Below are 19345 nucleotides of genomic sequence, written 5' to 3' on the forward strand. Positions count from 1 at the left end.
TTCGTATGAGTTTATTTACTTTCCGCTACTTTTAAAAGAGACTGAGGGTGTAGGGCGCGTGCGCGAGCGGCGAAAGAGAGAGGAGGCCGAGGGGAGCGGGATGGAAGACAGTGCCACTCGCTCCGACCAATCGATTAGTCGCATAACGATAGCGGCTTCTTAAATGCAGATGTGTCGTGTAGTCCGACGTTAGTCGGGAAGCGGCGGGCGAGAGGAGCGCCGGCCATGGGTCCCGGGGGCCGCCGTCGCCACGCTGCTCTTTGTAGTGAGTCTCCGGTCGGCCGGTCCGCGCCTCCCGCTCACACAGCCGCCTCACGGCCGCTCCGGAGCGATACACCCGCACTCTAAACAAATATTTCCCCCAAGAATATTTGTAAATAACATCTGTCCTTAAAACGCAAATTCGTTTACCACTTAATCACGAACCGGACACTCGATAAGTGCACAAAATTAAATTATGAAGTGAACAAAGGATTGTATGACAGAAAGGTAATATATTATGAACGTAGTATTTTGATATTTATTTGCTTATGCCGAGTGACGTCCTGAAATATTTTATATCGTAAAATACAGTATTTGTACAATTCAAACGCTTGTTTATCATCCATTACAATTTCGTTTTATATTTATTTGTCGGCTTCATTTTGCTTCACTTATTTTTATTAAACATCAGAATAATAAAAGATGGAAGAGAAACAGCAATAACAAATTCTTGACGCAAGATAAAATATGTGATATGTTACGCTGTCATATAATTTATACATGAAGTGTACAGAGTATCTAGAACCTGATACTCCGGAGAATATCACGTACACAAACAATCTCGGGTATTCGGAAGACTTATAGCATTTACCTTAGCTTATCTATAAAAGCCGAACCCCCCTCTCTCACAAATCTTCCTAGAAACTTGAAATATTGCATGGATATACTTTATAGGCCCAGACAAGGTATAAAACGAGATTCGAAACTTGATATCTAAGGGATAAAAAGGGGTTTTTCAGGGAGTAGAGTCTTAAAATTTACTTAAGTTTGATAAATCGGGTGCTACTTTTACTTTAAGTCGACTACTTTTTGTATAATTACTTGTATTAATTGCATTTTAGAGAGTTACATATTCATTTAATTGTGGACAGAGAATAAAAACAAACTCACGTGGGATCGGTTTCAAATCATTCTTGCACATTCGCGGTACATTATTCCGTAGCACCGTAGCGCCGTAGCAATTTCGTAGTCATTCGTAGCAGATAATAACAGAAAATGTTGAAAGTATTGAATTGGCACGCCTGCCATATTGGCACCTTCGGAAAATTTTCGAGGACAGTTGTCACCCCGTGCCGATCTCATAACCCCTTTACGGCTCCAATGATATTGAACATTTTATTTAACGATTCGAACGTGCAGCCTTGGGCCACGTGTGCCTAAATATATTTTGAGGTTATTGCCTTTTCGTAACAAATAGAAAATATTTTTTATTCTTTACGGGGTTGCTGGTCTATTCTTAGAAAATGTTTGTGTTATAATTTTATTATTTGCCTTTACGAATGAATACATTTGGTTACAGTAGTAATTTACCGTAAATTAAGTATGTGTTATAAATATGTAAACTAATCTAAATTATTTATAATACCTATATAAATATGTAAACTAATCTAAATTGTAGGTACAATATAGACCACAAATATGTACAATTAATATTATTATCGTATTCAATATTTAAATTTGAGGTATTTTCCATTTGTACTGTTGCTAAATATTCGTATGTATTGTTTGTGTGAAAATGAGTACTTATATTTGATTTGATATGTATTTCCAAATGAAGCCTATATTATCGTGTTCATTTATTTTGATAATTAACAAACTGAAACGTGGGCGCATAACTTTGCGTTAACCACGATATTATTAATTGTGAGTTCTCATAAATAATGCATTAATATTTTATTTTTTACATAAAATTTGTTATTAATTTATCTTAAAGTGCAGTTTTCACTACCACAGTTAGCTTGACCATTATAGATGGCGATATGGGTCTCCACCTGTCACGTTGATCTAATAGAAAGTTTGGGTGTGTGGGCCATCATAAGATGAACTATACTTAGTTTACTTAGTTAGTTAGTACTTATGATGGATGCACTTCTGTCTACCCCAATTGTGATATAGTAGTTAGCTTATATTAGGTAGTGTATGTTTTGAAGGATAAAACTAAATTCACGTTAAGTTCAATAATTTTTTTTTCACATAACCATGCACAAATTTTGCAAGCATAAAAAAATCGACATTGGGATTAGAATCTCGCAGAAGTCCGGGTGAATTGGGGCTCTTTACTTGTTTGACCATGTAGGAATGCCATCTTAGGGAAATTTACAAAAAAAGTCACGCCTATAAAAGTTAATGCCCGAAATAACCTATTGGTATAATATTCATGTGTTATAATCCTATGATATATACAGACACTACCATAACAGACCCGGTTGTCGATTTTTACAATAATACTATAACAAATAATAATAATAGCTGGAGATTAGTGGGCGTATGTATATACGCCCACTAATCTACAACACAACCACAACCACTAATATACAACACTGCCTACCCCTTTTATGTATGTATATAAAAACAAAAGACAATATAAAGAAAATTCGGCGAACTACAGAAACAATTTTCTAAACTAATTAAGTACCGACTCATAATGTAATTTTGCTGTTTGTTTTGGGAATGATTACTGTTGAAGGGGGTAGAAGCCAGAAACTCTTCAAAAGACAACTTACGACAACTTACTTAAGTCTTTGGACTTACGTGACTGTAAGTTGTCTTTTGAATAGTTTATCAAAATATCCTGTGACAGTTCTTCATCTTTATATATATTCGGTAACATATAACCGGTTCAGTTATACCAACCAATATATATACCAATATATATAATATATGTACCGACCGACTCCCGAACCGAGTCTGTTTGCAAAATATAAAAACAAAAAAAAAAATAAACGAATATGGATTGAAATTTGTAAAAGTTCGAGGCAACTTTCATGTTTAATATGGCATAGAGTAGAGTAACTGGAATTAAAAAACATGTATAAGTGTATATATGCATATATATAATACATATAATGTCAGCTCCATTGTAAGTCATTAAAACCGACCCCGAGGGAATTTGGGGTTAATATTTTGTTTCATTTTATTTTGTTATAAAATACCATTTATTTAGCACGTTTGTGTTCATTTCATTCAACTAAAATTGTAAAATCACGCACAGAATACGAAAATACATTAAAAAGAAAAACAATATAAAAATAATTTTATTAACCACAACTGGTTGGTTTTAAATTTTAAATATATTTTTGAGCATGACTTGAAAACTACTATTATTAATGTCGATGAAACTTACTCTATTCCAAGTTAAATGATAAAGTTAAACTTAAGTAATTAAACATATTTTTCAATTCGATATTTGGTACTCGTGTTTAGAAGTTCAACAAATACCTACGAATATAGTACAATTCCAATATTAAATTAAGGAAATTGATATATATAATTGATAAAACATACTTAATTCGCTGTGAAAAGACTTGCTTCTCAATTACTTGATGCATGTTGCTAGTTTTCTTCCCTACAAAATGAAATTCTTATTAGGATCGCATGAATCATAATCAGGTGTAACTCAACAAATATACATCCAATTAAACTTAATTACAATGAACATACGGTAGAAATTTTAATAAAACTAAACCTCATACAATTTATCTCTCTTCTTGTTGATATATTTATTATATTTCTGTGTTGTGCTGTGTACAACAAATATTTAAATAAATTAATAAATAAAACCATATTGATTTTTAATTTGGCAAAACTGCTTTCATTCGAATAAGAAACTCAAGTCGCATTGCACATAATATTTACTGTGCAAAGTTCTGTTTATTTTATCGTCATTAGTAGAGCATTTCAGAAAGTACTATGACTTTTAGGCGGCACATTTTGGTCAAGATCGATATTGCAAATTGAGTGACGCTTGCCTAGCGCGTTTTTAATTAGAGTCACTCTATTTTTGACTGGATATTTTATGTTCGTTTATTTGATTCCATTGTTAAACATCGAATAATGGATAAAACATCCACCACACCTTACAAAACACAGAAAAAAAAACGGATGACGAGGATAAATACGCCACAAAAAAAGTCACGCGGCCGCGGCGCTAGTGTCACAGATTCTGCATAGAATTATGATGACTTGTCAATTAGTTCTATTAAAATCCGTGGACTTAATTCGTGGCGTTGACTGTATTTTAAACCTGTTATTATCTTTTAGTCTTCGTTTTTGTAATGAGGCGGCAAAAGGTTTATTATGCAAGATTTCATTTGAATAGACAGATGGTAATTAACACTTTCAAGGACAGAACGTCTACGAACGTTCCGATTCCAATGTGACATACCTTTTATGAACCATCAATGACTTATGGCCTATGTCCGTGAAAGGGTTAACAAAGATTTTTAGATATTTTTGATCCCCCGCCGTTCATATACTCGCAAGTACAACTATGAATGAAAGTATCAATGACATTCTGCCTATACTCAGCATAGTAGAATGTATCTAGCCTGTTTATGAAGCTACTACTCTTTTACCCTGCTCAATCCGCCAGGTTTATGACGTGAACATAAAATATTATGTACTTAATATATTTATTTAATATCCTTAAGGAACTCGCTTGAAAAGTAAAATCGTGTAATGTCTCAACATTACGATTTACGGGTTCTTTGATATCGTAAATTTCGTCATTAACGAGAAAATCGGTCAAGCGTGTACAAATCGTCTCCAAGGTTTCGTTTTGCTCTTAAATTACTCTTACAGCCTTATTATATAACGCTATAAACTTTTATATCCCTAACGTTTTAGAGGAAACGTCTTTTAGTTTTTTTCACAGAATTATTGTAATGACTAGGATTTTCTTTTCGCTAGAATGTGCGCTAAAAAGGAATGGTTACAGCATTATTTTCACGGCTTGTAATATTTTGTAGATACGTTAATACTTCTTTAGTACTTGTTTAAATGTGTGTGGTTTGATTATTTCACCACTCGTAGACTGTATTAAAGAAACGCTGATTGTTTTGCCACTTCGCATATAAGGTCAATGTGGGGAAGACCGTCTGGGCTAAAATAATTACAATTATACTAAGTATAATAAAATCAAGAGAAAAATAAAGAGCAAAGTAAAAATAACCATCACTGAGAGTGTATCACCTTGGGAAGTGCTCTCTGTCTTTTTCAACGAACTTTCACAATGAGCAACATTCACGTTTCCTTTGCCATTGTTTACTAAGTCGTCGGCAAATTCATGTCTATTCGCATAGTCGGAGTTTCTCTTACTAATTTCCGATTTTGCGAGTTCTCGCGGGTGTAACGAGGCACGGGAGAAATTTATGGCTTTTGAAACGGCATTTACCTTTAGAATTGAGCGTTAATCTTGTGTGAAAGAGGCTCTATGTGGAGATACGCCGGAGTACGCGACCTCGACGCGTGTGAATCCTTGCGAGTGTGGATTGATACACGTTATAATGCATACATTCAATAAGATGACTTACACGTATCAACATTGGAAATATCAAATAACAATAACAATCAAAGAGGAGGAAAATCGTCATCGGCAACCGTAAACGTTTTCCAAGAATTTTTCTAGTCACCTTAGACGAGTTTAATGTCACAAAAATAATATTCCACAAACTCGGTGGATATTTTAGCAAAATATCGCATATCATTTAATCAAAAAAAGTTTTAAAAGAATCTTTCGTTTGAGACAGTCGTTTTATTGTGACAACATTAATATTAAAGCCTTGTTAGCCGCTGCGTTTCGCATCACGGATTCAGTAAACAAGTCTGTTTTCGTTGGATCGAGTTGGGAGGCGAGCTTTGAGATAATAGTGGAAGATTCCTCTTTCCAAGTCATGCGGGATTATTTACCTGTATCTGATCTCCTGTCTATTTTCGCTCGACAAACGCCGGTTATTTGCGCTGCGCGATTGGTTCACTTCCCCATAACAAATGAAACAGAGTTATTACTCGTTTACCCGGATTAACTTCTACGCGAACTCGGCGATTTCTTTTCGGTGAATTGGTTTAATTTTGCTGATGCCTTACATTTGTTATGACGGTTTATAACTCGGAATTTACTGCTGCGTTTCTAACAATTCCCAAAATTTCTACAAAGTATCTGACCCGAAAATCTATTCGCTTGATAGAGTGAGTCAATATTGGATCAAAGAGTTGCGATTTAGTAATTTTGAACAGGATTATTACTGAACTGCTAATCTTATCGTTTTAAAACATTTATTAAGCAAAATCTAATGCAAACGAAAATGTGATGGTCTAGTTATCGGTAGCTAAGCGTGTTTTGAATTATGTAGATTGTATAAGTAAGATGTTAAGCGAAAGCTGATTTTGTACTATACTATTTTTGGATGTACTTTCTGGACTGACAAGTGAAGTATGACAACATTAGCTAAGCATCCCAATTTGCTTGTTTACGTTACCGTTCAGATTGACGCAGCGGACGGCAAATAAACATTATAAGATCTTCTTTATTTGTTTACATGTTTTCTTTTAGCTCAAACGCTGCTTTGATGCACGCTGCTCTTTTTTACCTGTATACGTCGAGTAAAATCCTTTAAAGCACAGGCTAAAACGTATATTTTTGCAATATAAACTATTTAGTTTGCCCTTGAAGTGGAAAATGTACCTATTTTAAATTCACATGGAAACAATTGGCTTATTCTTTATTCATAAAACTAGAAACGTCTATTCATTTTAAAGTGAAGTACTCTTGTAAAAAAGGGAGAAGTTGCGCCGCCCAGCTACAACGATGTCGCAACATTGTTTCCCGGTGTAATTAAGTTTTTCACACCTGGAAAAATGTAATTTAGTGTCGCTGACCCATTTTTATTGTCGTCTCAAGGAAAATCCAGTCATTTATTTTTATTACAAGTTACATACCTACCCTGTTTATTTTACCGTACGATTTGTCAATAACGTTAACAGAAAGCTTATGATTCGTATAAAAAATGGTCTTAAAAGTATTGATATTCATTGAAATTGTCATACTCCAACAAGAAACTATGTCATGGTTCGATACAATTAACCTATACGTGATTATGCTTGGCGGTAAACATATTTCCTCAAATTAATATCAGGTTGGGAATGATCGATGTGTAACTAGAAGAGCGCAGCCGAGGCACAAATTTAGTTAACGTGTAATAACGTGGAAAATCGGGTAAACTCGTGGAAAGTCGCGTTACTCGTGTTCGCACGACTTCAGCCGAGCGACAGACAACGTTTGCAATGAAGTCTCGTAGTTTAAAACCAGTATTTCTTAACGTTTTTAAAAACGTGGAACGTTTGCAACTTAGTATCAGGATGATAAAGAGCACACCAGAAGAATATGAAGTATACTTAATTATTTTTTAAATATTGAAGGCGAGTTTCTTTTTATTTGGGATACTAATGGATTAAAATCATTTGCGTGGAAGTTTTTATAAGACTGAGAAATGTATGAACTCCCGCAGTGTCTATGTGAACGCATATATTTTACGATAGGTAGTTATATCCAAGACGCACAGCGAGGACATCATGCCATACTTCGTAATTACACAATTCGATTTAAAATGAATGCAACAAACGTTTCACTTGTTGTGAGAAATAAATGGTATTTGAAAGAAAACAGCTTCCATTTAAAGAGTTTAAGCAAAATAAAAGGCTCTCAAGAGGGCTTTCTGCAGATGCAAGTACAAAAGAAGCCAGAAGGCAATAATTTACACGATTACATGCGAGTAAATTCCAAAGTGGCGATAAATGAGTGCAAACTTAACACTCACCTGATTTAAAAGAACATAATGCTACGTCCTGGTTTTAAAAGGGAACCGTCTCTCCCGAGTCACTATCCATCTAAAAATTGAAAAAGGCTTTAAAGTAATGAAGTTGGAATGGAACGTAAATCTGGTTAATGTGATGACACGACGCGACGTGAAAAATGTTCCAAATGGAAAGAGCGTTGGTTGTTACCGCTTTTAAATCGCTCATTTGTGTCCAACATCCGAAAGTCACGGATTTTAATTTACGTAATAACAAGGTTGGAGACTTATAACATACGTATTTAAGTATGTGTGACATAATAAATTCGTGGCCAAAGATGCGTGGATACAAATTATATTCTCATTACAGCGACGTTCGAATTTTAAACGTTACTTGTAATGAAAGCATGTAAGTAGGTACTTGTAAATATTTCGGAGAAACAAACACTGTATCTAGCGGAGAAAAATATTTTATAATTCAGTAAAACGTTCCTTAGGAATATTCGTTATAATACGCTAGCTTTCCATTATGTGTTTCACTAAAAAGGAAAACTTAACAAACAATTATAATATGCGTAAAGATTGTGTCGGAAATGAGTAAGTACTTATATGAAAACTAACACTATAGCGGGTTGCTGTCATAATACGTGTTTAATTGATGTAGTACTTATTTATTATCAAACTGAATGAAGTGATCTCAATTTAAAATTATATTAATCATTGTTTTTGATATTCGAAGTTTTATAATAATATAGTTTTAACTGATGGGTCGAATTTCTCGATTATTTTCAATTATTTGTAATGTAATTTAGCAGTTAATGGGTACTCAGACTTTAGTGTTTAAGTTTGGTCTAGACCCTACTCAATGTTTGGCTCTAGTCTAGGGTAGGTATTTAAATAAAACAACGTAGAAATTAATTACGTAGTATTATTCCTTATTATATGCTTATGTGTTAATATTTATGGTATCTATACATTTCTCAAACCTCTTAAAAAATAAGGTAGTCTTAGCTGGAGATACTTAAAAAAATTGTTTAATCTTTATTTTCCGATTTATCGTAAATTCCTTAAACAGGGATACATTATAGTTTCGTAGTGAAATTAAATAAAATATAGTTTTAACTTGCGGCTCTGTTCGCAACTTACAGTACATACACTTGACACAGATTATAAATTTTATGTCGTGAATCGTGAACACTTATAGCATCGGTACCACTTCTGGGTGGTTATACCCACCTCGATAGAGATGACGGGCGTGAGTGGGCGCGTGTCTACGTCATACTAGTCTGCTCTAGAGCCACCCTGTCGTCAAAGTTCTAAGTCTCCAAAGGTGTTTGACTTTGGTAACGACTTCTGTCATATTGCAACAGCTGGGTCCAATAGTTTAACTTGCGCGATGGAACTCAAAATCAATTAATTATTCGAGACTGCATGTTCAGAGGGGAATGAACGTATCGGATGCTGATTAGGAGTATCGTGATAGGATTTGATACGCATAATGATGACTCACAAATACTTTTTTAATTCAGTCTCGTTTTCTTTTTGTAAGATTTTATATTTAGGTAGTATTAGATTGAATGACTAGTTCAGTACCGTCAGTGTTTATATTTGAATATAGACAATATTTTACAATAGTTTCAATACGCGGTACGAGTTAGATTTGTCAAAACATATGAGCCAACGTTATGACGTTCATTAGCATAGTGATGTATAAGTCGAGATTAGACAGATCGATTGTGTTCTACTAACAGAAGGTGGGTGAGGTGGGTAAATTGGTGGGTACGTTGTTCTTAAGTAGTTGTAAGATGAAGGATCTTCTCCTTTTGTCTCATAAGGACAGATTCTCAAAAAATAAAGTACTGTTTTATTTACAATACAATACAATACAAATACACTTTATTGCACCAAAATAAAAAGAAATATTTACAAAAAGACTCTTAACTAAGTTGAGTCTTTTTAAGTAACTATAAGCAGAGAAAACGAAATTTCTGTGTTTGTTGTTGTATAATGGGGTTAGGAACGGACAGCAGTGTACGCTTAGTAATCATGTATTAATGATCTGTGGTAATATAATTCTGTCTTGAAAAAAATAATGTAAATAAATAATGTGCTAAAAGTGTCATCCACACGAGTCCAACCTTTTAGTAAGTATTGAAATACATAATTTTGACGTCGTCTCGTCTATTGTTCCAGAAGCGAAGCAGGGCGGTGTCTGATGTAGAAGCGGGAGCACGATGGACCGCTGGGTGACGGCGGCGAGTGCCCTGCTGGCATTCCTCCTCTACTACAACACCTTGGATGCTGGCTTCGTTTACGATGACAGGTAATTGATTTATATGTTACGTCTAATACCCGAAGTGCGTGTAGCCACTTAGCTAGTTCTAACCGGCTATAACTAGGTGTAGCCGCACTTCGTTATCAAACGTGACACTGGGAGAATTGGGATCACACAAAAGCCATTCATCAAGCATTGAATTGAATTTATACATCATTATACATACAGGGTGTGAGTGACATCGCTACGAATACTCAGGGGAAGGATTCAGTCCATGATTCTCAGTTAATATCAAGAGGTTTTTTTTTTTATTACGATGTCACTTACACCCTGTACAAGTATATGTACATGTAGCCATACAAGTTGATAAGATATTAGTCATTTCAACTATTGGTATTCTTTTATTGCTTCAAAACGTGTTATAGCTATAAAGATAAAACAACAGGCAATTTAATTTTCGAAAATATTTTAATTTAAAACAAGTAACATTCGATAAAATGAAATCTGATAAACAGCTCGTATTTTCTTATAGTAGATAAAATAAAAGAAGTAAAAAATAGGAATAAAGGAATCAACGCATTGCAAACATATCTCCAATCCAGTCGATATTTTCAGATAAACTCACAGGTTTTCATTATTCTTCCCGAACGATGGATGCCTAAAAATATCGAATATTCAACTCGCGGCGTTTATAGGTTGGCACTTAATCCGGACTAATTTTTCCATGTAACATGTTAAAACGTCCAATACTACGGGTAGACATTTAGGGAATACCTTTCAGTTGATATGACTTGAGAATAAGTAATGATGAAAAACAAAATACTCAAGCCTATATTATATGATCGAAGGACGCAAGTCTTAATTTTTAAGAACTCGACTTGCCATTGCATTTTTAAGTTGTGAGTGTTAAGGGTTAACAGACTTGAGAGTTAAAAGACTAGTCTATTGAAAGTGAGGCTTTTAAAATGAGTCAAGTCTTTTTAACAGGCCTTAAACGACAAAGTATATTTCATCACTAGATACGAGGGAACCATCTAAAGAACCATGAAAGAACGTGTTAGATAATGATATGACCGTTTTGTTCAGACACTTTGACAATCCTTTGATCTAAGCCAGCCAAGCTAAGCCAGTAGAAGTGGTCACCTGTTGAATTCTTGGACTTGGTTTATGCCAAGTCGCCTCTCGTATTGTAGTTAAACAGTCTGTAATGTTCAGCCACTTGCTTATACATTAAGAGCATTCAATCCTAAAGCAGAATTAGAGATAATATAGTACGATAAACTGTCGTCCTGCTCTTACATTATGGAAGCGTAAGTTGCTATTTCCTTTTGACCAACGTTTTTCTGTGATCAGATTTTTTGGATAATATATTATGTTTGCTGTTAGATATTTCATTCGAATAAGTTTTTTTTAAATAATTTGAATTATGTGCCAGGCTACTTATTACCGTACCTTTTTTTTGACTTATTGAAGATTTTCCGCAGATGGCATTAACTACTTGGCCGGACAAATGGGGAGCGCTGAAGGCTCACCCGGTACAACGTTTAAGACAACAGGCCTGAGGGGAAAAATATTTGAAAGAATGAATCGACCCTAGTGGGTCGGTAACGATAAGCGCTGATTGAGGGAAATCGTCGACCACGCCGGCGGGGTCGGCATCGGTGTCCTCATTACCGTAGCGTGCTATAAATGTACCTCTATCTATTGATAATGGACGTGGTACAGCTTAACTTTTTATTACCTAGATGTACGACTTTAAGTACGCTCACGAGCATTAAATATGTATACACTTTGGTACCATGTCACATTAACTTTTTTGACGAATTGAACTGTAAGTCTCACTAAATGTCAAATATGTTAGTGCGACAGAATCCTAAAGTGGGCTCATGACTGTACGTACCTACATTAATAACAACTGCAGTTGTCTTCTGAAATCCGTTCTGTCTACGGATATGCGCACGCATGTTTATTCGAATTTATTTTTAGCATAATTTACAGTACCTACACTTAAAGTACATGAAGTAAGTCAATAGCCGCATGATAGGGGGCAGCTGCTCCGGATGTCATGTCGTGATCAAAGAGGGTCGAGTTACAAATAATTGGCCCTCTCTCCTCCTCCGAGTCAGAGTAACTTGAGCCGTGTGGACACACGCTTCCTATATAATACGTAGTTGGCTGGCTGCACGGAATTTTGGTACGTAGGAGCATTATTTCATCGTGTATTTTAACCACAATGGTTTCTCATTTAATATTTAGTGATCTTGTTTAGTGGTTTAGTTAACAGATTTTGTTGAAATTTGGTATTACTTAGACAGATTAAACGCTGCATAAACACATGTATTAAGGAACAGATTTTGAAATTTCCAGGTAGGAATTTCTGCGAGATATAATGAAGTTAACGCGGACGGAGTCAAAACGCGAAAGTAATTCTGTTTGTTACCTTTTACACTCATACCGATGGGCTGATTTCGATGAAGCACAGAGATAGATTGATACCCAGGAACGGATATAGAGTACTTTCTAAGGACGTACTCAAAGCCATGGTGGTGCCACAGTAGCATCCAAAAAATACATGCAGTTTAGCATATATTTTTTGTTGCTGCTGACTGTGGTTGCGCCACCGTGGTGTCCTAGTGAGATAGGGCCCTTAAAGTACCTTCTAGACTTGGACTCAATACGATATAACCTTAGTCTCGGGTAGAACCCCTCCCCCCCGGCCCTAGACCGTACAAGAAACGAAACTGTTTTTGAACAGTAATAATACAAGTAGATGGTGCAATAAAGTATAGTGGGTATAAAGCTGTGGGATTGTTGTAATTAATAATTAAGGTTCAGTTCAGAGCTGCGCTGGTTCAAGTTATAAATGACGCTACCAGCAGGGCTTGCACAGTTTCCTCTTGGTACAACTTAGAAATGTTATTTTTAGTATACATTTTTTTTAAAGAGAAACACACTTTCCTTCCGTCAGCTGTATTTTATAATTCATTTATTTAATTATTATTGGATAAGATACAGCAACGCACAAAAACATAATTATAGAATTACGAAAATTACAGTTCATTTCTAAAATAGAATCATTTTCTTTGCTGGATTTCAGTATTGAGGAAAGTTATTTACAATGAATGATGTATAATTTTATGATAACTATAATAATACCTTATTTAAGTAAGTATAAATATAAAAGATTTTATAAAGTACTAACCTTATTTGGTTAAATTAAGTGCCAGCTGTTTTACGGAGGAACTGTTACAATATTTTGTATCGAAATATTGGTGCCGATTCTGGCAGACACAAACAAACTCTATCTCTATCTTGTGCCTATCGTAAGTAAAGGACAGCACTATTTTTAAAAGGGTGAAACTAAAAAAAATACCAAGTATGTATTCAAACTTTAAATAAAGGTTCGGCATTCGTAAATTTTGATATGATTGGGCATGAGCACACGACAAATACTGTTACTTGATATAACGCGCTTATTTAAAAAAAAAAGATATAAAAAACGTTATTTGCAAAAATTGTTGATGTCCGGGGAAGGAAATTGCGTACCGTTCTATTGCTTTATAGATTTTAAGTTATATATGGGTGTTTTAGGTTTTATATGAAAAAGTGCTGGAAAGAGTTGAAGAAAAGAGAACCATATTGAAGACTATAGAGAACCGGAGAGGAAATATGATTGGCCACCTGATACGACACGATTCATTTATAAGAAACATTATAGAAGGAAAAATTTAAGGGAAGAGAGGAAGGGGTAGACCTAGGATAACATTTATGAAACAAATAAAAGAGAAGGTGTAGGTCGTGTCGTATCGGGAGGTGAAGGTTTTGGCGGGAAGATGAGAGGAATGGCGATTACTCCACCGACAAGAGCGCAACTCTTAAATAGAGAGAGAGATTTTAAGTATGTAATTCGTACCTAATGTATACATGAATACAGAACTTGTTAAGGGAAAGTAGCAAAGTTTCTTAAGGAAAGAATCTGTAAATTTTCCACACATCCCTTATTACGGCAATGGCAAAAGATTAATCACACACTTGGAAAAAGATTTCGTTACTTTCTATGAGGCGTCATTTAGTGGTGAGAGAAAACCTCCTTATTACTTGGGAGTTCGGGAGAGGTCAAATTCGTATTTCTTATATTATTTGAAAGCAGTGGCATCTCGACGATAATGCCGACTTTCCTTAAAAAATCTAAAAGTATCACATCATCATCATCATCATCAGCCCATTAACGTCCCCACTGCTGGGGCACGGGCCTTCCCTATGGATGGATAGGGAGATCGGGCCTTAAACCATCACGCGGGCCCAGTGCGGATTGATGGTTATTAACGACTGCTAATGCAGCCGGGACCAACGGCTTAACGTGCCTTCCGAAGCACGGAGGAGCTCGAGATGAAAACTTTTTTTTTTATGGTCACCAATCCTATGACCGGCCTTTGCGAAAGTTGCTTTACTTCAACAATCGCCATATAAGTATCACACTTTCCTTATACTAACCAGATAGACCAAATGTCACGTTCTTCGATTTCATTTAATGATTGATTTTACTTCAACTATTATTAAAGTCTAAATTATACACACATGCACACACTCACTATACACTTAACTATTGAGTCTAAAGATTAAGGCTGAGATTCCCATGGGTATATTCAGTATTTATCTGCCAATTCGCCGAAATAATGGTAGGCACAATTCTAGGCCTTTTCCTTGAGGTATGCTTGTATACTATTATCACCTGCTGACATAAGCAGACGCATTGCAAACATTTTTTTTGTCATTGCCCTTATAAACAGGGTGGCCCAGAGGTTCGAAATGAAAAATTAAATTCAAATTCAAAAATATCTTTATTCAGTAGGTAACATAGTTACACTTTGAATCGTCAATTTTTACATAACGAACGTCTCATCCGCCTAAAACTACTGCAGCTTCTCACAACCTGTATAGCCGGGGAAAAGAAGCTGCAAGAAAAACCTCGGCACAGGGCCCTAGTTCTTTAAAAAAATAAAAATAAACATAAAATATTGGTATACAATTGAGTAATTTAGCTGTCTAATATCAGTTCTCAGACAGTTAATCCCATGCATTTATATCTTCTAAATAATCACTAACTTTATAATAACCTTTTTTGTAAAGTTTTTTTTTTATTAGATAGAGGGGCTCACTAGCTACCAGAACCACCCCTATGAATGTCCAGCGATTATTTGCGGTTTAAGAGATATGACGACCCATTTTGTACCTTGTTCAAGATTTTCTACCTTAAGTACTTCAGAAATCATTATTTCGTCGCTATCTCTTTCTTAATAATTATTTGTTTATACTTCATTCTTATTCTTAAGGAAGAGGACCACTAGATGAATAAATTATAACTGCTAAAACAAAGATAAAACAAGTTACTGGAAGCCAAAGTGAGAAATTGACCAAAATTGTTACAGTTGTCAAAACTTCGCCGAGGAATAATAAACACACGAGGTTGTCCCACACGCACACATATATATATATATATATATATACACACACACATGTTGTCACATGTGGTTGTTGATGAACGCTAAAAGTATTTCTAAAAACTGCTCCATTTGATAACCTTTTAGAAACATTCTAAGAAAAATACCCTGAATAGGGCAAAAAACTAAGTAATTTGCCCTCAAAGATTGCAAAACTGATTAGAAGGAAAAAATGTGAGCATCAGAATGACTGCCCAATGCGACAGATCAGTTTTAAAATATTACTAACATCCAATACCTATTAGCTACTATTTAATACCTTTGTATAGATATTTACTACCTAATTAATAAATAAGAAAAATTATTTAAAAAATGGCCAGTCATTCTGATGTCTGAATGACCACCCACATTTAGAATCTCCACAAAAAGGCTCCGAAATGTAATTTCGCCTATACACAAATTTAGTACCTATTCAGTACCTACCTAAACAAATATTTTTGACATTCTTATATTTATATCGTAGCTGCTTCTTTCTAACGTTGTTAAAGGAGGACACGTTACGTTAAGAGGTCGGTCCCGGCTACTGTTTACTTATGTACTTAAGCATGTATGTAGTCGTTACATGAGCTATGTAAGGTGACTGATGACTGAATAATAACACCTGGGCTGATGAAGTCGGTTGTTGATCTTATAACCCGAGATATAACGAGAGAAGTAGAAGAGTGATTTTGTGTTCCTATCGTTGTCTTCTTCTTCTTCTTCTATCGTGTGGATTGTGAGGTGGATTACCAACCCCATCAAACCTGGTGTCAAGGTTATTACTGAGCCGCCATAGGCCCCTGACATGACTCATGTAACGACTACGTACTTACATCAGTAAGTAATAACCGGGACCAACGGCTTAACGTGCCTTCCGAAGCACGGACTGTAATGTCCTAACCAAACTAGGGATCACAAAGTGATTTTTGTGATATGTCCCCACCGGGATTCGAACCCGGGACCTCCGGATCGTGAGCCCAACGCTCAACCACTGGACCACGGAAGCCGTTACTCCCTATCGTTGTAACCCCACATCTGAAGTTGATTGTGTTATCCTAACTTATAGTTTATTATAACACAATACTGTAAACGAAGTTGTGAACGGACATCAGCTGTTGCCAGTTAGGTGGAGTTGTGCCAACCGCCACCACATTCTATATCCGCCTCAAGATGAATGGTTCGTTTCGAGATGACGTTGACGGAGATAAATTAAAATTTTAAGAGAACTTGAGGGTCAAAATGTCCACATCGAAGCAATTCATCTAAGAAAGCAATATTGCTATTTGACATTTGCGCATACAAAAGTAAGTGCGCAATGCAAACAAATGTCAGATAGCAATATTGCTTTCTTAGATGAATTGCTTCGATGTGTTATTAATCTAGTTAATTTTGGTGAAATCAATTGATCACAATTTGTATATTTTAAAACGTAGAGATGAATAAAAATTGCAAATTATGAAATATAAATATGAAAAACACGTTATAATATATCGTAATCAATTGAAGAGTTAAACTACTTATTACTAATGTTAAACTCATGTTACTAATGTCAAACATGTTTTTTTTGACATTAAATTAATTATTACATGAAATTAAGTAACTTTTCATTTGCTAGTAAACACAATAAGTATTCTAGTAAGACAAATAGCAACTGAACAGACTTATCTTCATATAATTTCCTAAATACGTAAGAAAATAATAAATTGCTCCGACTCCGTAGAAACAAAGAGCGCATCGCTTTGTATCTACGGAATACGAAATAATTTCCTCTGCCAAAAGGAGGAGCGGATAATCGGGAACGAATCGATGAACTTTCTGGATTGGGGTTGGCTGCAAACCACTCCAGTGTTTCGTAATTGAGGGCTTACGTGACGACTCGCCGCCGCATCTGCCCAACTTGCCCGCAAAGAGTTCCTTACTATCCCCAACTTTATCTCAATCTAAGTTTCGATTCTAGACGCGAGTAGTTTTATCGTAACTTTTGAAAACTAATATGGGCCAATATCATTAGTAGACGACAAACGCTTTGCGAATATCAACATTTTTTTGATTGGATTCATTATATTAGTTTCTACCTAATGACGTCGCCGTTTTTGATATCGTGTAGCTTCATAATCGTATGCAGGTAGGAAGGTAATCACTTTTATATGTCACTTAAGTGATGAGGGCTAGATTGGCTAGTCTATGTTCAAATGGCCCTCCATTTATTTCAGTAGACAGTATTCTATAAACTGTAACGTTCTTTTTTAATAATAAAAAAACACCAACCTTTTTCTGGTTACAAATTTAGTTTCACACACATCCTGGGGTCCAAACAACATACCAAATATGCAGCTTTACATCGCGTTTACGTTTTGAGAGTGCCGTATTTATATATGTTACAGGTAATAACGCATGACAGCCGCTAAGATGATCGCAGATTATTTCCTCAGACAATATTTATTTTACGAGATTCTATTTTCAAGCAGAAATAACATGTCACGCTGCATTTGGAGGTAGGATATCAGCTGTCTAATTTAGAGAGAGCTGTCCAGCTTTGCGCGAATTTACCTAGCGACGGAGTCGAATAAAAATCGCAAATTGGAATAAAATACAATCTTTGTATCCGAATTCATCCCTACTTAACTACGAAACAAAATATTTTATGCTGCTGGCGTTTATTTGTCTTCTGTTTCGCCAGAGTTGATTCAACTTTTCATTTTAAAGTTCCTTAGCCGATTAACAACTATATTTTTGTGTCCGCAGAAGCACAGAAGTTCTGGCATAGAATACCTCTACTCTACCTGTTTTTGGTTCTGAATTTGCTATTTCAAGATCTACCTTTATTCTGAAAATTGTTGATTCTATCAGAATATAAAAATAAAAATAAATGGCCTTCCTTTCACAGATTGAATTATGTCGTCAACTTAAAAAACAACTTATTTCTTCTCTTAATAAAGGAACAAAAATAAAGCAATACATATTAAATTTGTAATGGTGAATAAAAACAATCGTGGCGCTCTGTGTGGTGTTAAATAACGCCCACAGCCGCACTATACACATAACACGGATATGTGACATGTACGAGAAAACGATACTCCTATAACTGGCTGCGAGACCGCTGACGTCGTAAACCAAAAACGATCTTATAACTACGAATATAACGACGGGGTTATATCGTATTTCATGTTCATTTTATTGCAGGTTAGGGTTGCATCATAGCAAAAATGGTGGATTTATTATAAATATTATGACGCAATTCTATTCTTTATAGGCTATTTATATGTAGCATTAGCATTTGCATACGTTTTTGAGCTCGTGTGTGGGACCAAGTGGTTTGAATGTATTGAAGTACACAATCCACAATTTGAAGGAACACCCGCGTTTATACGTCTGGGTGTATCAATGAAATTCGAATCCTAAAAGTAAATTGATTCATTAAATAATAATAATAATAATAAGTCATTTATTTCAGGTATAAAAAACCCATATACAAAAATAAAAGATACAATAAAATAAAATTATACAATAAAATGATATCAAAAATGAAATAAAATAGGTAATACAATATTATGTTATTATTCTTATGTTTTCCCAGGCCGATGTAGGGACGTCCAATGTTTCGCAAAAGGGTTTGCGCAGTCTTCACTGATAGTCATCAGGATACCGTTCTGGCTGTTACGGAGCCGGTCCCAGAAGGAGGCAGTTCTAGTTCTTAGAATGGAGTAGAAGTCAGGCACTCGCGCGCCAGCGAACATGCCCGATGCACTGCAGTATCG

The 19345-nt window shown here is 35.3% G+C and overlaps 1 protein-coding gene across 1 annotated transcript in view; it reads left to right on the plus strand.

Annotated features, from left to right (window-relative positions):
• Window positions 1-214: 214 nt before the first annotated feature.
• Window positions 215-19345, plus strand: part of LOC126367996 (protein O-mannosyl-transferase TMTC2) — a 112630-nt gene continuing 93499 nt past the window's right edge. The window contains exons 1-2 of the mRNA XM_050011818.1: window positions 215-489; window positions 10026-10155. Coding sequence (XP_049867775.1) covers window positions 10067-10155 — 89 coding nt within the window. The 5' untranslated portion in view covers window positions 215-489; window positions 10026-10066. The remainder of the gene's footprint in view (window positions 490-10025; window positions 10156-19345) is intronic.

Source organism: Pectinophora gossypiella, chromosome 7 (assembly GCF_024362695.1).
Source record: "Pectinophora gossypiella chromosome 7, ilPecGoss1.1, whole genome shotgun sequence".
Taxonomy (NCBI): Eukaryota; Metazoa; Arthropoda; class Insecta; order Lepidoptera; family Gelechiidae; genus Pectinophora; species Pectinophora gossypiella.